This window comes from Rissa tridactyla, chromosome 8 (genome assembly GCF_028500815.1).
Source record: "Rissa tridactyla isolate bRisTri1 chromosome 8, bRisTri1.patW.cur.20221130, whole genome shotgun sequence".
Classification (NCBI taxonomy): Eukaryota; Metazoa; Chordata; class Aves; order Charadriiformes; family Laridae; genus Rissa; species Rissa tridactyla.
In genome coordinates this window covers 2,951,622-2,967,168 of record NC_071473.1, presented here as the reverse complement: position 1 = coordinate 2,967,168, position 15,547 = coordinate 2,951,622, and the positions used below count along the sequence as shown (strand labels likewise).

At 43.8% G+C, this 15,547-nt stretch overlaps 1 protein-coding gene across 4 annotated transcripts in view; it reads left to right on the top strand.

Annotated features, from left to right (window-relative positions):
- MAD1L1 (mitotic arrest deficient 1 like 1) overlaps nucleotides 1-15,547 on the top strand; it is a 369,255-nt gene that overhangs the window by 181,468 nt on the left and 172,240 nt on the right. For all 4 annotated transcript variants that reach the window (XR_008468072.1, XM_054212045.1, XM_054212046.1 and 1 more), the window contains exon 13: nucleotides 2,287-2,343. Coding sequence is in view for 3 of the 4 variants with exons in the window: in XM_054212045.1 (XP_054068020.1) it covers nucleotides 2,287-2,343 (57 nt within the window). In the remaining variant the exon portion in view is untranslated. The remainder of the gene's footprint in view (nucleotides 1-2,286; nucleotides 2,344-15,547) is intronic.

Here is a 15,547-nt window from a genome sequence, read left to right as displayed (position 1 = left end):
GCTCTCTGCTGCCATAGCAGCTCCAGAGGTTTGTATTTGGTTATTTTCCCCCAAGACATATTTCCACTTTCTCCCATCCCTTTGTATTACTTCTCTCCTGTCTAAACATTTTTGCAGCTTCTTCCTGAAGATATGTCTTTTCTATCCTTTTTTTCTGAATTTTATCAAGGTCTTGTACTTTAAAGTACTCTTATACCATCTAGTGAAACATGTTCCTAGGGTGCTGTTGTCTTGATATTATAAAGGAAAATATTTCCGTTGTGAAGGTGACCAAAGCTTGGCACAGGTTGCTTGGAGATGTTTTGGGGTTCACCGCCTTGGAGATACCCAGGACCCAGCTGACCAAGAGCCCTGAGCATCCTGGTGTAGCTGACCCTGCTCTGAGCAGGGCGTTGAACTGACCTCTTCCAGTCTGAATTACTCCGTCGTTCTGTAGGAGTCTGTACTAACAGGAGGCTGAACAGGGAAATGACCCACAAATTCAGGAGTGGCAGCTACTGTAGGCAAATGTGTAATTCTTAATGGCTCTTTACACCTGGTTTAGAATAGGCAAGAATTTCTCATCTGAACAACATATACGTCTTCATATAGATGAAGGCTATTAAATATACAGAAAAGTGTGTGTGGGGGGGTGGTGATCAAAAATATTCAGTCTTGGGGTGTTTTGCAAAGGCTGTGCTAGGATCCGTCATAAATATCTCTGAGGGGGATGTTCTCTAATTCTTCTCCGTGTGACTCTTCTGGCTCCAGCCTGCTGGTGTAATTCTACCTGATTCAATAGTAGTGGGGAAAAAAGTCTTTCCCAGATGTCTGCAAATTTATAGTTTCCTGATGCTTCAGCATCAAACTTGGTGATAATTTCATTTTTTCTTCTCACTTGCTTGTAGATGCGCTCCGTGTTTGGTGAGGACTGGCATCTCCCGCGGTGTTTAATGAACGTGTTTCATTTCCCTGGGCCAGGTCCCAGGCTTGTATTAAAGCCCTTTTCATCTTATTTGAGTGTCTGTTCCTTAAATAATGTCACATCATCCCAGGCCCCGCACAGCAAGAATCTGTAACTTTTTTGGTTTCCGCTGAGCTCTGGGGCCGGGGAAGTCTTGAACTGTTTGGTTGTTTGTTTGCAAAATTGAACTTCTGCTGTGCTGAACCCTAAGACTGTAATTTCTTTGTTTGCTTGCATTTCAGTGCAGTTAGCCTTCAAAGCTTAATGTTTTCCTTTTCCTTGTAATAAACTGCTCGCTATTTGTCTCTAGTTTGGATGTAGTACTCAAAAGACCCATTTCATGTGTGGCGAGAGATTGTTAGAGGGACTCCGGAGGGTTTTAATGAATATCTGCTTGAAATTATGGGAAATGGTTTGTGGGAAAGTTGTTGGGTTTTTTAGTTCTTGTCTTGTTTGTTTACATTGTATAAATTAGCTTCTCTGTCATCAGATGTGACTATTTTTTGGGTTTTCTGCTAAGCAAAGAAAGGCTGATTGCAGGCTAGCAAATTGTTGTGAAATAAAAGATGTGGGAAGTAGTAGCACTCAAGTAGTGTATGTGGCTTCTCTTACCTCTGAAATACCCATTTAGTTTAATTTTTTTTTTTTTGCAAACAAAACTCTGTGAAAAGATCCTCCTCTGAGTTAGATTCTTATTTCTCTGCAAATTATACAGGGATAAGAAGGTATTTCCACTCTGGTTTGAGATTCTTTAAATTTCAAATTTCCTCTTAAAAAAACCCAAACCTTGCACTGAGACCTTTTCTCATAGAAATTCAGTAGGGTAATGTTCCGGAGAGGATTTGTTCTGTATTCTAACAGTCTTGAAGCTTTCCAAAACCAACCCTGTACCCCAGAACTTCAACAGAACATTTTCCATGAAGTTTTCTTCACACAGAAGCACACCTTCCAGGAGCTGTGGAGCAAACCTCTTCTTTCTCTGAAGTTAAGTGTGGGTCGGTTTTAGACCCCTCTTTATGCAACTTCCAGAGAAACAGAGAGGAGGCACGGTTCTCTGAGTGGACCATGGGATTGAAATTTGGGATAGCTAATCCAGTGGGTTTCCTCTCTGCAAGAAACCTGTTCTTTCTCGTGTGTGTAGGCTGCAGGCTCTTTGGGACAGCATTGTCTCCTGGAATGGGATGCTGATAGGACATACCAAGACCCAATGCGTATAACGCCTTTGCAACACTGTGAAAATCATCTTGCCCTTGGTGGCTTTTTTGGTTGGGAGGGAGGAACATAGTTTTCTTAAAAGTTAGAAAATATGTCCTAGTCTTCATTTTCTATTTTTTTTCTTGAAGGCTCAGCTGGCTCAAGTTATGGAAGAAGTGGGGAATCATAAGCAACGAGCAGAGATGGTAAGTGTTCATCTTTTGGGTTTTTTAAATTGTTTTACAGAGAAGTAACATATGCAAAGCTTAGTTCATTTAAACAGTGGATCAGTTCCAAATATTCAGAAATGAATAGCAAATAAGCATTGTACAAGTTTGTATCGTTATTGCTAGTCTTGGCACTCTCTGTCTCCGTACTCACCTGGAACAAGCATTGGATGAGATCTAGTGGCCTTTCTTCCTTTTTTTTTTTGGCAATTTGCCTTCTCTTTGTTAGCAGTTCTAGATCAGAAGCAAGCACTTAATTTCATACTGAATTAACTCCTTTCTTTGGGGGCCTTTGATTTAGTCTCAAGTGTGCAAAGGACAAGCAGATGAGATGCGACAGAATTACCGCAAACTAGTTTTTTATAATATCTGTTAATTTTCTGCTGCGTTTGTCTATTTTATTGGCAGTTCCCTCAAGAACCAAAAATAATAGAGGCCACAAAACCAGGCAGTAGGGAGGTTTATGTGCAGTTTATGACTATTGTGTATGATTCTTCCTACTTGGGAATAAATGAGGTGTCGGCATTAAGCTGTTTGGTGAGCAAATGTTTTTGCTGATGGGCGAGTTGCGGGATTCCCAAAACTTTTAGCAGTCACAAGAAAAACCTGAGCAATATCCAAGATGTAGACACTCATTCTGTTTTGCACTGGATTCATTTTATTACTAATGAAAAGGTGGGCACGCATCACTGGCTAGTAAGTAGGTGCTAAACAGACCTCCGCTCTAAACCCCAAATCATAAACTGCAGTGCCAACACTAGGCTTTTTAAACTTCTGCTCAACTTGCGAGGGCACTGAAGGGCAGAACTGGCGTGCCCCTGCTGTACTATTAATAGGTTGCCGTACATCTGCTAATTCCTTTTTTTTTTTTTTTTTTTTAATTTCTGCTCCTTGCTGTTTCAACAGCAGATTTTCTATCATGAGAGTGTTAATTGATTCCAGTTCTGGGGTGGTCTTACATTGTGGGCAAACATTTTTGTATGCTCAGCCGCTTTCTCTGGTGACAGAGGCCAGAAATGATATTTCCAAAGAAAACTGAATTAATCCTATTTACCATCTGATCTTATTACATGCTGCCTTGTTATGGTTTTAAATTCTATACAATCAATTTTGCATTGTGCTCACTGGACGTATTGGAGGATAAATTTGCTGTTACGTTTTAAATGTTCTGATGCGTGGGTTTTTTTAACATCGTTCTTTTTGGCTTGTTAAGCCTGGGTTTTGAGTTATTTGTTTGCCTTCAAAAGTTTGTCGTACTAAAACAGGCTGGCAAAGAGCTGGAGAAACTGGAACCTCCAGCGTTAAAGCATTAATTGGTGTTGTGCATCATCCATCAGCAGAGGATCAAGCAGTAGTCTGTGTTCAGCGCCTATTCCCAAGGGTTACTCGGTGGAAAACTGCAGGTCTTGTGATGTTCCAGTAAATCCTACATCAATCTCACAGGAATAGGCTGTATCCTGTAGTGCTTCAGGCGATGGATTGCAGATTGTGGGGTGTGGGCTTTATTCAGCATTTTGAATTTTGTTCAGTAAATATAAGAAAATTGCTTCAAACAGAGGAAGAGAGATTGTTTTCCCCCGTTTCATTTTTGAGGAGAAACGTGACAGTATAGTTCCTGCTTTTCACTGGTGGTGGATGGTTCTTCTCCATTCCCAGGTGAAGTCTCCCTGGTAGGGAAAGATGTGGCGCTTCTTGTCCTCTGCCGTGTTAGGGGTGGCAGTGGTCTGCCCCCTTTGGATGGGGCTCCCAAGGGCTCCAGCAATTGTACCGTCAGCCCCACTCTCCTCCCTGTATCCAACAAAATCTTCTTTATGTGCTTTTTTCCCCTGTCCCTCTCCAGATCAGTGTCTCACCCGGATGGCGTTATTTTCAGACTCCTTTAAAATTGACACGTCAGCAATTGTTTGCTGATCCTGGTATCTCACCTTCCTTTTCACCCCTCTCCCCCTTTTTTCACCCGTGATCCACTGCTCGTTAGTTTGATGTTAAGCCTCCACGGCTGGGGGGCTGCAGAAGGGCTCGTCCTGCTCCGGGTGCTGACAGATGTGGATATTGCTTTTCATCAGCCGTTCTGCAAACCGGCTTATGGCCCTAAGTGAGATGGAATAAACACCTGTCAGGTGCTATCGTACAGTCTGATGAGTCTTTGGGCTGCTTCTGGGATAAACCTCTGTAGAGGTGACATCTCTGTTGCCACCCTGAAGAGCGCTAATGGCTTTGCCACCCTCCCCAGAGCACTGGGAATGAAGCCATGTGCTCTGGGCTAGTGAACTAGCTGATTGGATCTCACAGGTGAGTTTGATGGGGTTTCTTGAAGGCGATGGGGAACATCTTAGATGCCCTGGTAAATAATTCATTCTTTACATAGCAATATTTAAAAGTAAAACACTTGGGGGATAACTCTGATAGGATCGTGGCCTCAATAAGGCAGGATCTGCATGCTCTGTGTCCTTGGGAAGAGAGAGCCCTGCTTCAGGGAATTGTGTCCATGGGGACAAAACGAGATGAAGGGTGGTGTTTGCTCCAGGGGACACTGTTCTGGGCTGGGGCACAAGGTCTCGGTGGAGGAAAGTGGGACGGACTTGCTGCACTACCTGTCATAGAGTACCCCAGCGCATGATTTCATTGCTTGTCAGCTAAAGCCAGTTTACTACTGGAAGAAAAGAAAAAAAAAAAAAAAAAAGAAAAAAAAAAGAAAAGAAATTTAAACATCTTCAGCTAATTGCAGTTGACAAGACAAAGGCAGTTTGGCTTTCCAGTATTAATTAGCAAACCCATACTAATTAGCTTGTATAAGCACAATCCATGCTTCTTTCCCTAAATGCAATTAATATTGCAACTGAAGACGTCTCTGGGCTGTGCCGCTGTATCATTAACATACTTTGCCCTAATTAGACACGGCCAGTAGTGGCTGGAGAAATGAGTTTGTGATTACAACCATAAAAAATCTTCTAATATTTTATATCCTTCAGGGAACTTGAACCTAGAATTTATTTTCTGATTTAAGAAAAATTACCCATATCACTGTGCTGTGTAATTGTAACAATGGAACTTTGATTTTTCTCTCCCTCTAACCCTTCACTTATTTATTTTTCTTTATTCACAGTCTGATGGTGTTCCCATTGTAAGGGAACAGGGCTTCCCCAGTCTTCTGAGAGCTGGTACATAACAGTCACCAGCCTGATAGGGCTGAGATGACTTAATTGTCCCAAAGATCTGTGAGTTTTGTGTTTCTTTCATTTGCTGAAAGAATGTTTTTTTGTTGTGATTTTTTTTTTGGTGCCTAAGCACGCTTCTTTTCTGGAATTTTTGTGTATGTATGTGTGCTTTTCTGACAATTTAATCAGCCCTGGAAGTTTTCTTTGTTGAGGCTAGTGCTCAAATATCTTTATCCCCAGGATGTGCCGGGAGGTTGCTCATAGAGTTCACGTGTGCAGCTCCCTGTTCTGTGGTCCCAGGATCTTACTTACGGTACGTTAGTTCCATGCTCTGCTGGCATAGAGTTGAGAGCTGGCTTCGCTCGCACCAAAATATTATTTGCAGCAACTGCTTTCCTGTTTGTTATATTCTTTTTCTTTCTCTCCCTGGGGGAGGGAAGCAGAAGATGTGTTAGTTTTTCTAATTTTCATTTGCCTTTTCCATCTCCCTTTATAGACAGGAGGAAATTGTTTGGCTCAAGCTCGCCATCCAAGCAACGGCTGTGATCCCTGATCTTACACTTTCTTTCAGTCCGGTTCTGTAGAGGGAGCATTCGTGTCAAGGTTTTTTTTCTCCATCATTAATCCCTGAGGGAAGTCAGCTTGGTATTAAGAAAGAATCACCTGTATTTTCATTGCCCTGAGGTGCTCTGGGTATCTTTTGGCTTTCGTCTTCAAAAGACAGCTTGACCCATGTAGGCTCTGAAATCTATAGACTGCTCATTGGAACAAATTATGTTTCACCCTCCAGCAGATTAAAAAGAATGGATATAAGAATCAGAAGAATTGCGTAGCAGGGTGGGAGGTAAAGCAGATTTGAAGTCCAAGAATGTAGCAGTCACAAAATGAATGGCATAAATTGAGTGTCCTTACCAAAGAAATAAAGTCACCTTAAAATGAAAGTAATGAATTCCCTCTGCTGTGAGTAAAAGTGTTGGTTAACCCTCAGCAAAGAACAGGAGACCTTTATTTAAGGGCAGCAGGTCAGGAATAGTTAAGGAGCCAAATCATGTGTTCAGTCTGATGAAACCATAGTGTTTAGGATTAACTTAAATGTCAGTGACTGCCTACACTGATGGTTATCTGGAGAAGTAACGAAGACAGAAAGGAGAATACATGAAAGAAATCAACTCAGAGAACATTGTGTGTGATGTAGTTGGGAACTAGCTGCTAACTGGAAGGCAACACGGAAAAATCACAAAAAGTCTGGGAAAATCGCATCAGGCATCAATACTTAAACAACAAGAGACCTGCACAAATCATGAACCGTTTGCATTATTACTGAAAAACTTCACTTTCTAATGGTTACATCAGATCTCCAGATTTCTAAGAACTGTAACTTTGGATACTTAAGAGAAATAGTTGGCAAGAATAAAAATGCTGTTACATTTTAGCTTACAGGTGATAACAACGATAATATGACAGAAGAGAACTGAATATGAAAGACTGGATAACTTGACAACATAGGTTGTTTAATTCTTATTTAAGAGTAATTAAACATAAAGCCAGGTTAGATGAGGCTTTGAGCAACCTGGTCTAGTGGGAGGTGTCTCTGCCTGTGGCAGGGGGGTCAGAACTAGGTGATCTTTAAGGTCCTTTCTGACTCTAACCATTCTATGATTCTGTGATAATAGAATCTATATTCTATGATAATAGAATCATAGAATGCACGAAATACAACAGACCAGGCATAAGTGGTGTTCGTTAGTGGAAATATAAATTCTCTGTATTATCTACAATGGGATGGCAATTAAATGTGGGATTAGAGTACTGAACCACGCAGTTGTAAATAAAAATGAAGCTTTGCTGGAAGATATATAGAACCAACAGGCTGGGAGGGGAAGGGAGGCGACCGACCTGTGCAGGAAGTCTCCATCCATCAAAAGTGCATTTTATCATTAACGAAATGATTTAGCAAGACGATAGCAAACCTCCTTACCACTTGACAGATTTTATCCTAACGCCTTATGTGAGAGCAGCAAACCCAAGACAGATGAGTAGCGCAGCACTCAGCTGAGCAGCAGCATGAACCCAGCAATAGTTTTAGTAAGGCAATTTTAGGGAAATAGCCAGTTCTCAAATCAGATTGAAAAACATGAATCTGGTTATAAAGAGACAGCAAAAAAGCTGGTCCAAAATGAAATGATATCGTAACAGAAGACTGGAAGAGGACTCTTAGATCATAAAGTCCAGTCCTTTGGTAACAGAGGCAATTGCAGCATATACCTTAGTTCATAAATTTATCAACCTTGTCTTGAAACTGCTTAGGTTGTTTGTCCCATTACTATCATTGAAAGACTGCTCTGATAGCTGAAATCTCCCTAGCTCCAAGTGAAAATATATGTGCAGTTAATATCCATTTTTTCTTGTGCTAATGTTCTCCTTAAACTACAGTGACTGTTCTTCCTCCCTCATATTTATGCTGTGACATATTTATAGAGAACAATTGTTCTCTCCCAGTATTTCATTTGTCTAAGTTAAACAAATCTAGCTCTTTCAGTCTTCTCTTAAAACAGGCTCTTCAGTCTCCTCATGAATCTTGCACCTTTCTTTAAGTCTCTTCCCATATTTCCCTGTCGTCTTTGAAGATGAGCGACCAGAGTGGTCACATCATTCCAGCTGATGTTTCAGCAGTAGCTTCTACAGAAGTGTTCTCTACAGGCAGGTGCCTCTCTGTCCTGGAAAGGGCTCAGCTCTTCCATTTCAGACTCACATTCCCCATTTCCACTGAGCGTGGCACTGATGTTCATCCTGGGATCGATTAATCCACCCAGCTCTTCATCCTCCTCTCCAGTTTCTGACTGATGAAGACTCAGTTTGTAGGAGAGGTTCTAGCTGTTGTGTGTCTTGCACTATTACATTTCAATTCTGCTGCTGTTCCTTCAGTTTTCACCTAGCTTCTGTCTGATCTATTTATGTTCCTCTGCGATAAAGCCTCCCTGCTTTGTGCTGTCAGTAATTGTGTTTGTGTGTTTACATTTTTTGACCCAAGATCTTCAGTGAATTTTGTTGGTTTAAAATATGTTTTGATGATCAATGTCTGAAACATTGTTTTCTCTATCAGGTAGTTTTATTTCAGCAGAGCCTTTTGTAGCTTGTTTGTTCTGTATATACTTCACAGTGTTTGTATTATTCTTCACTTTATCATGTTAATTTAGAAATGTGATTTGTTGGAACAAGGGGCTGAGTGTGAAGGATCATCGGTGATGCCCCTTTTCAACTTCTCTCCCTGTGTTTTTACTGCAGAGCTTTGGTTCTCCAGGTAGAGTAAACCCTGGAACAGAGGGATGGGAGGACTCAGAGTTCCTTTTCTCCTCTTGTAGCTGAGAGCACTCTCTCAGTGCTTGTTGTAAACATGTACATGAAAATTAGTCCTTGCTGTTCCCCACAGTGTAGGAATACAGTGAGCTCTGAGGACCAGCGACATTTTTTTGGTTTTGGGGTTGTTTTTTTCCTCTCTCTTAGCACAGGGAATGATGAACAGCCTCAGTTTGTTGTGTTGCATCTGCTGCACGTTCTCTCTTGGAAAATTCCCGTTCAGCGCACAAAACTCTTGGCAATATCAGAAGCATCGTTTGCATGTGACTGTGGGCAAAGCAGAGCGTGGTGGAGGCTTTGGGATCTTGGTAGATGGGTGCTGACAAACTGCCAGTAGACTGGAGAGGCCGTGAGTACATTACACTTCTGCACGTTAATATCTCAATGCTATTTTAATTGGGTTAGAAGAGGAGACTCAGTGAGTCAATTCTCGTAGTTTATCTCTCTTTTAAAAATCTAGCCAGGCACATGGGATCAAATAGTACATTCCCTTCAAATTAAGAAGAAATAAACAGTCTGTTTAAAAGTCCCATTACACAAATGAACCTGCTGTTGGATCAATTAACGTGAAAGTTTTATGGAACTCTGCAGCACCGTTTGGTTTCAACAGGACTGGTTTCATTTTCTCATCAAAGGCAACAACAGCTGACATGGGGTTAGGACTTTCACAAACGTAGCTGTTGAAAGTGGAGAGCTGCCTTATTGCTGCTCCTGCCTTTGGGTCCCTGTGGGACAGGTACTGCCGGATTGCAGGGAAAATTGTAGAATCATAGAATGGTTTAGGTTGGAAGGGACCTTAAAGATCATCTAGTTCCACCCACCCTGCCTGGGACACCTCCCACTAGACCAGATTTCTCAAAGCCCCATCCAACCTGGTCTTGACACTTCCAGGGATGGGTCCTGGAATAGTCTGGCCCCAGACTCTGATGGGATGCACAGACAATGATCTAATTCTCAGCCCATCATTTGGAGAGGCCTCCGTGGTGTACCCATAAAACCCGAGTGGTACTGACAAATGCAATGGGTTGCTTTTGGGTAAAAAGGATGAGATAGTGAGCACTCCACTATTCAACTTCAGAATAGGCTGAGAGTTGATAATGTGCTCTCACCTTTGCATTGCAGGATTGTAACTGGGACAAGGACTTGGAGCGAAGAAAGGATTTGGGCTCTTTTCTCTTCAGTTGTTGAGCAGAGGAGAAAGGTGGATCGTTTTCCTGTGCAGAGGACACTGTGGTGCTGTGATTAGAGCGGTCCTCTTGTCAGCGTTGCTGTTGTCACTGTAAAATCTGAGTTCTACTGAGTTACTTGGTAAAATAAAACGGGTGGGACAGAGATATTATCAAAGGCCTTATTATAGTAGCCACAGCCTTGAGGTACAAAAGGCATAATGAACATGCATGCAAGTATTGTGCCTTTCCAGGCTACATCCACCCTCACAGGGTCTGTAAGAAGTTTATGGGCTACCTCAGTCTCGCGTGGTTGAACTTAGTTGAACTAAAATTTCCTGGAGGGTGCAGGGGCTGTGTTCAGCACTTGGAGAGGTAGGGGAAAACGGGGTGAGAGGTCCTGGATACCTCTAGGGTTCAGTAATTTCTGCTCCTTTTTCCAGTCTTGCCTGAAAGGCAGCTTGGAGAAGCTGTAGAAGGAACATGTGCTTCCAGTGCATGTCCAGAGAGGGAAAGGAAGACTTGGTTAGGAGTCATGTTAGGCTGGGACAAAGTAATCATTAATCTCCAGCTTGCTTGTAACAAGGATGGAGACCAGTTGAGCACCGCCCTCAGAGATCTGATCCCAGAAATGCAATTCTGGAGGCACGGTTTATCCTGAGCATGAGGGAGGATATGAAGATCTCTAGCTGTGGGATCTAGGGGGACACTGAGGGCACTGAGGGGACGTGCCTGCAGATCAAAGGTTGCTGGATGCTTTTCTTCTTGCCCAGGGCTGGCTTTGTGTGTACAAAAAAGGAGATAAAGGCTTAAAAAACATGCAGTTTCAAGACTGTCTTAGTCCTTGTACTGACAGCCTGATCAGCTCGCTGCGTTATTTGTTTTGCTTTTGATCTTTTTGTGTCTCAGTGCCCTTAGAAGAGTTTGTTCCCAGTGTTTTTTGCCTTCGGCTGTTAGATGCTGGGGGTAGGTAGTAGCGGTGGCAGGCCGGGGTCTCTCTGAGCCGCTCTGTCAGGGCAGCAGAGTCCTCCAGCAGGAGCTGTAAAACCGAATTTATCCACAGAGACAAGAAGATCATAGAGCAGAATTTTTCCTATGACCTCTTCCTAAATAATGAATGGCAGTGCCCTGCCTCTTTGGAATCGCTTAATTGAGGCTGACAACTCTTTGTTGTATTACAGGATCTAGCTTGTCAGGGGAATTTTAACTTATTTATGAATATTTCATTAACCTCTAAAGACTGGCTGTATAAAACCGAGCTCCTGCCAGGCCCTGTCCTGTTGATGCTATATTCAGTGCTAATGTCATCCACCGCACATTTATTACACTTTCCTTCCCGTCCGAGCTGAGCCGCGGAGTTTATCGTTGGTGGCAGCAAGAACGTGTTCACCAAAGGTTAAAATGCCAGGTTTCTGCTTTGGCACCAGAACTGAACATACGGTATTTGAGAGGGAATTACTTCTTGCTTTTTGTTCTGTGACTGCTTGCTGGCAACTGAAGGGGACTGCAGGCATAATCCTGAGAGGCTGCAACGGGCAGAGCAGCCCTGGCAGGGCCCCGTAACCTTTGCTTTTTGGCACAAAGCGAGAGATTTCCCACTTCTTATGCTTTAAAAGCCCACTGCTTGTTGTCCCAGGAGGGCCTCAGGATGGGTCATTTAGCTAGAAAGCCTTAAATTTGCTTTTCTTAGCCTGTTCTTTGGGGAAGGGTTTGGGGAACAAGACTCCTTCAAGCATCTGCCACTTTGTTGAAGGCAGCTGGGAGGCTCTGTTGAGAGCTGCTGCTTTCCCGTAGCTGGATCCCCTGCCCCGTCCTCCTATTTCCCATCTCTGGGAGTTCAGAAAGCACCTTGAGCATGGAGCTCTGCTGGCCCCCACTCACACTCCCTCTCTCTGCCGAGACGTGCCAGAAAACAGTGCTCCCGGCTGTAACGAACCGCAAAATTGGGCTGGAGATGCAGCGGGAGCGAGAGCACTCTTCTTAAAAGCATGTTGAAGTACAGGCTGTGGGTTGTTCCATGTGAGTCGGAGCAAGAGGATTAAGTTCAATTTTCAAGTCTAGCACTCAGTGGAGGCTTCTTTGCTCTCTTACAGTATTAAGCAGAGATTGATTCCACTGTATTTATGTTAGGAGACGAAGGAACAAAAATGGATTGTAGATTGCTCTTTCCTTTCCCCTTTGATCTTCTTCCTAGGTGGTCGGTGAAATGCGTAGATTCTTCTCTGACTGTTTATTACGTGATGATTTTTCAACAAGAAAACTGATGGGGGTGCAAGAGGTGGGATTACAAGCTACCATTTAATGAGAATTTGTCGACTGAATGCTTCAGAAACTCCTCGAGGGTATATTTTCAGGAAACAAACTGTATTCAGACTTTGTATAGAGGAGGTATGACATCTTTGCAGATTTATTTGCTGCTTTGCCTCTGAATTACAGCTGCTGGAAGACTGGCTTCTAGCAAAAGTACCTGCTCCTGCGTGAAAGAAGTGACCTGCGTGATGCTCTTCTTGAGAGCAGACAACTCCATTGCGCCAGTGTCGTGGCCACACTGGATGGGGTTGTGCCACATTCAGTCCGACACCTTGACAGGTCCCTAAAGAGACTGCTGTTCTGTGTTTTGCTGTTCTAACCAAGAGTAATGGGTAGGAGATGTCAACCATTTAAGGCTAATTACTCTGGAGTTTCCTTCTCTCGGTGGACACCAGCTGTTTTGCTCTCCCTGGTGGGAGGAGCTTTCGGTAGTAATTAAAGGAAACAGTCATCTACATGCTGGTGAAAGTGGTGGAGCGAGGCTGATAACAGCAGAGAGCTGTGAGCCGAATGAACATGGAAATTAGGTGATCCTTCTTCAGAATGAGCTGTTAGAGCAAAGAGAGGGTTTTTGGAAGTGGAGATGTCAGGGATTTTTGCTGTCATGTGGTGGTGGTGAGGTCTCAGCAGCGCCTGGGAGCGTGGACCAGACAGGGCTGCAGCAAGGTGGAGAGGAAGAGACTCCTCATCTGCTCCTTCCTCTGGAAGCAAGAGTTGAAATACGTAATTATACTCTAATAAACTCGTGGATTTTAATTAACCTCTCCAGTTCCCTTGCTTAGTAGGTCTCTTGCACAGGATATTTGCTCCTTTTCCCCTCAAACTTTCCAGTTTTGTTCATCTTGAGCTCTGAGGCAGCTTCCATCCTGCTGAAATGCCCAGTAGTGCTTATTTCCAAACTGTCGCATCTTTCACCCATCCCAGAGTACTGGAAAGAAACAGATACAGCCTAAAGTGGGGAATAAAGCTCAAGAAGGCAAAACTGTCAAACCCATCCTAAGTTGGTACCCACGTGATGACTGGGACCATATTACTTGCTGTTGACATGGGGTCTGTGCTGGTGACCAGGGCAGTTGCCTTCAGACGTGCCGGAGCATCAACAGAGTCTCTCTCCTTCAAACAGAAGGACGGGCTCCTTCCAGAGCCGATGTACGGTTTCGTGTATACCACTTGTGGGTAAAAAGAGTAAAATGGGCCAGCTGGCCCTTCCGGCTGTTCAAAGCTGCAGGGTCTTGCACGCCCTTCTGTACCCCCAATTGACGTAGCAAGTCTTGCTCCTTAGTGCGTTGCTGCAAAATAGCAGTATCAGTACTGTCGCCTTAGCCCCTGTTCAGGTGACAGCCCTATTTGCCATAGATCAAAAAGCAAGAGAGAAAATAAATATTATACTGCCTTTTTTTTCTCTTAAGTATTCCAGACAGGAGTATTTGAAATGATTCATCTGAATACAGGTTAAGCACTTCCAATTAGACATTATTGCTCATCAACACTAATCTGGGGTTGCGTGGAGCACCGGCGGGTGCGGGGCTCTGTGGTTCTGCTGGGGCAGGACACGGAGATGAGCAGAGGGAGGTGGGTGAGCGGGAAGGGTCGGCCTCTGGCAGCCTTGAGGGGTGAGAAGAGCCTGAAGCAGGGACAGGTCTGAGCCCTGGGGCAGAGGGCAGCGGTAAGTGTTTGGGGAAGAAGGTGGGGCGTGAGTGTCTGAGCTGTTGGATGGGCTGTACAGGAGGAGCCTGGGGCTTGGACGGGGTGATGTCTTGCGGCTTTGAGCTTCCATTTGATGAGCGGCTCCCATATGAGCGGCTTCCATTGATGCCACTCATATAGGACCGTGGTAATTTTGGGACCCCTGGGGCATTGGCCTTACTTTGCAGAAGAGAAACTGTTTCCTGTAATACCCTTATACCCTTGTGATTACACAGGGAAACCTTAGGATAACTAACGTGAAATAGGGTGTCTGTGCATTGGTCCTCTTCAGCTGCTACAGCAGGGCCGTCTTCCTTTGCAGCAGGGCTGGATTTGACTGTCTGAGCCTATCTGGAGTTTCACCAAGTTGCGCTTGTGCAGCACAATGTAGAGGGGAGGTGTTGGAAGAGAAGCTGCCTGCAGATTGGGAATCAGAGGGGAGAGAGGTGAAAGCTCGTTAGGGCTCCCTTGGGGTAGATGAATTAGTTAATGACTATGCTGTGCTTTGAAAATGCAAATGCTGTGTCAGAGCTAAGTCTGATTATAATAATCAATCTTCCTTTTGAGAGAGTGCTGGAGATGGGGGGACGGGGGAGAGGGATGAGACTGGGGCTGAATATTTAGATTGCAGATCTGAGTTTTTCAGCTGTCGTTAAGGAAACGTGACGTCGCCCAACAGGTCAGCAGGACTGGGGAGAGGCAGAAGGTGAATTTGGGAGGAATGATCCTTGCAAGCACCGGTGGCTCCTTGACAGCCTGAAGTTAATTTTGTAATTTTGTTCCTTATGATTGTCCTGCCCGGAAAGGGAGGGCTTGGCGTCTGCTCCGGCGTGTGAGCTACCCCTGCTAATAGGAGGGAATGAAACTGCCTCATAAGCAGCATCCTCCGGGGATGGGAGAGAGGGGAGGGTGGCTGCTGCAGACGTCCAGCAGTGACAGCTCCTTCTCCCTTGGCACTTTATTCGTTTGTAGCAAGCGTTCCTAGTAATTACGCCTCTTAATTTAGGAGAGCGAGTGGGAGAAAGGAATATAAATTTGTGTATTAACTTTAGAGATTGGAAATAGGGCAAGCGAACCTTCTCTCTGGGAGATTATATTTGGAAATGAAATAGAATGACATTCGGTATAAACTTGAAAAATTGCTCTCTTTTTTACTGCAACAGGAGGAGAAAAGCCACAATCCAGACCGTATTGGAGAGAAGCAGAAGTCAGCATATGTCCGTTTCCCAGTTTGTGTGTATCTGCAATAATATATATGCATGAGTATGGTTTTAGGAAACTATTTGCTGGAAGGTTGCTTCTAGTTCTGTCTTCTCAGTGATAAAAGCACACCAGAGTTACAGATTGGGTAACTCATAGAGACCGGCAACTCTGATCCAGCTGGCCTTTGCCTTTAAAGAGGAAAAAAAAAAGATTTTTTTTTGCTTCAACCAAGTGGGAAATAGGTAGTTCTAAACCACTTTTTATTGAATATCTGATTTTCTTTGGGTTTATTGCCTTTGTTTC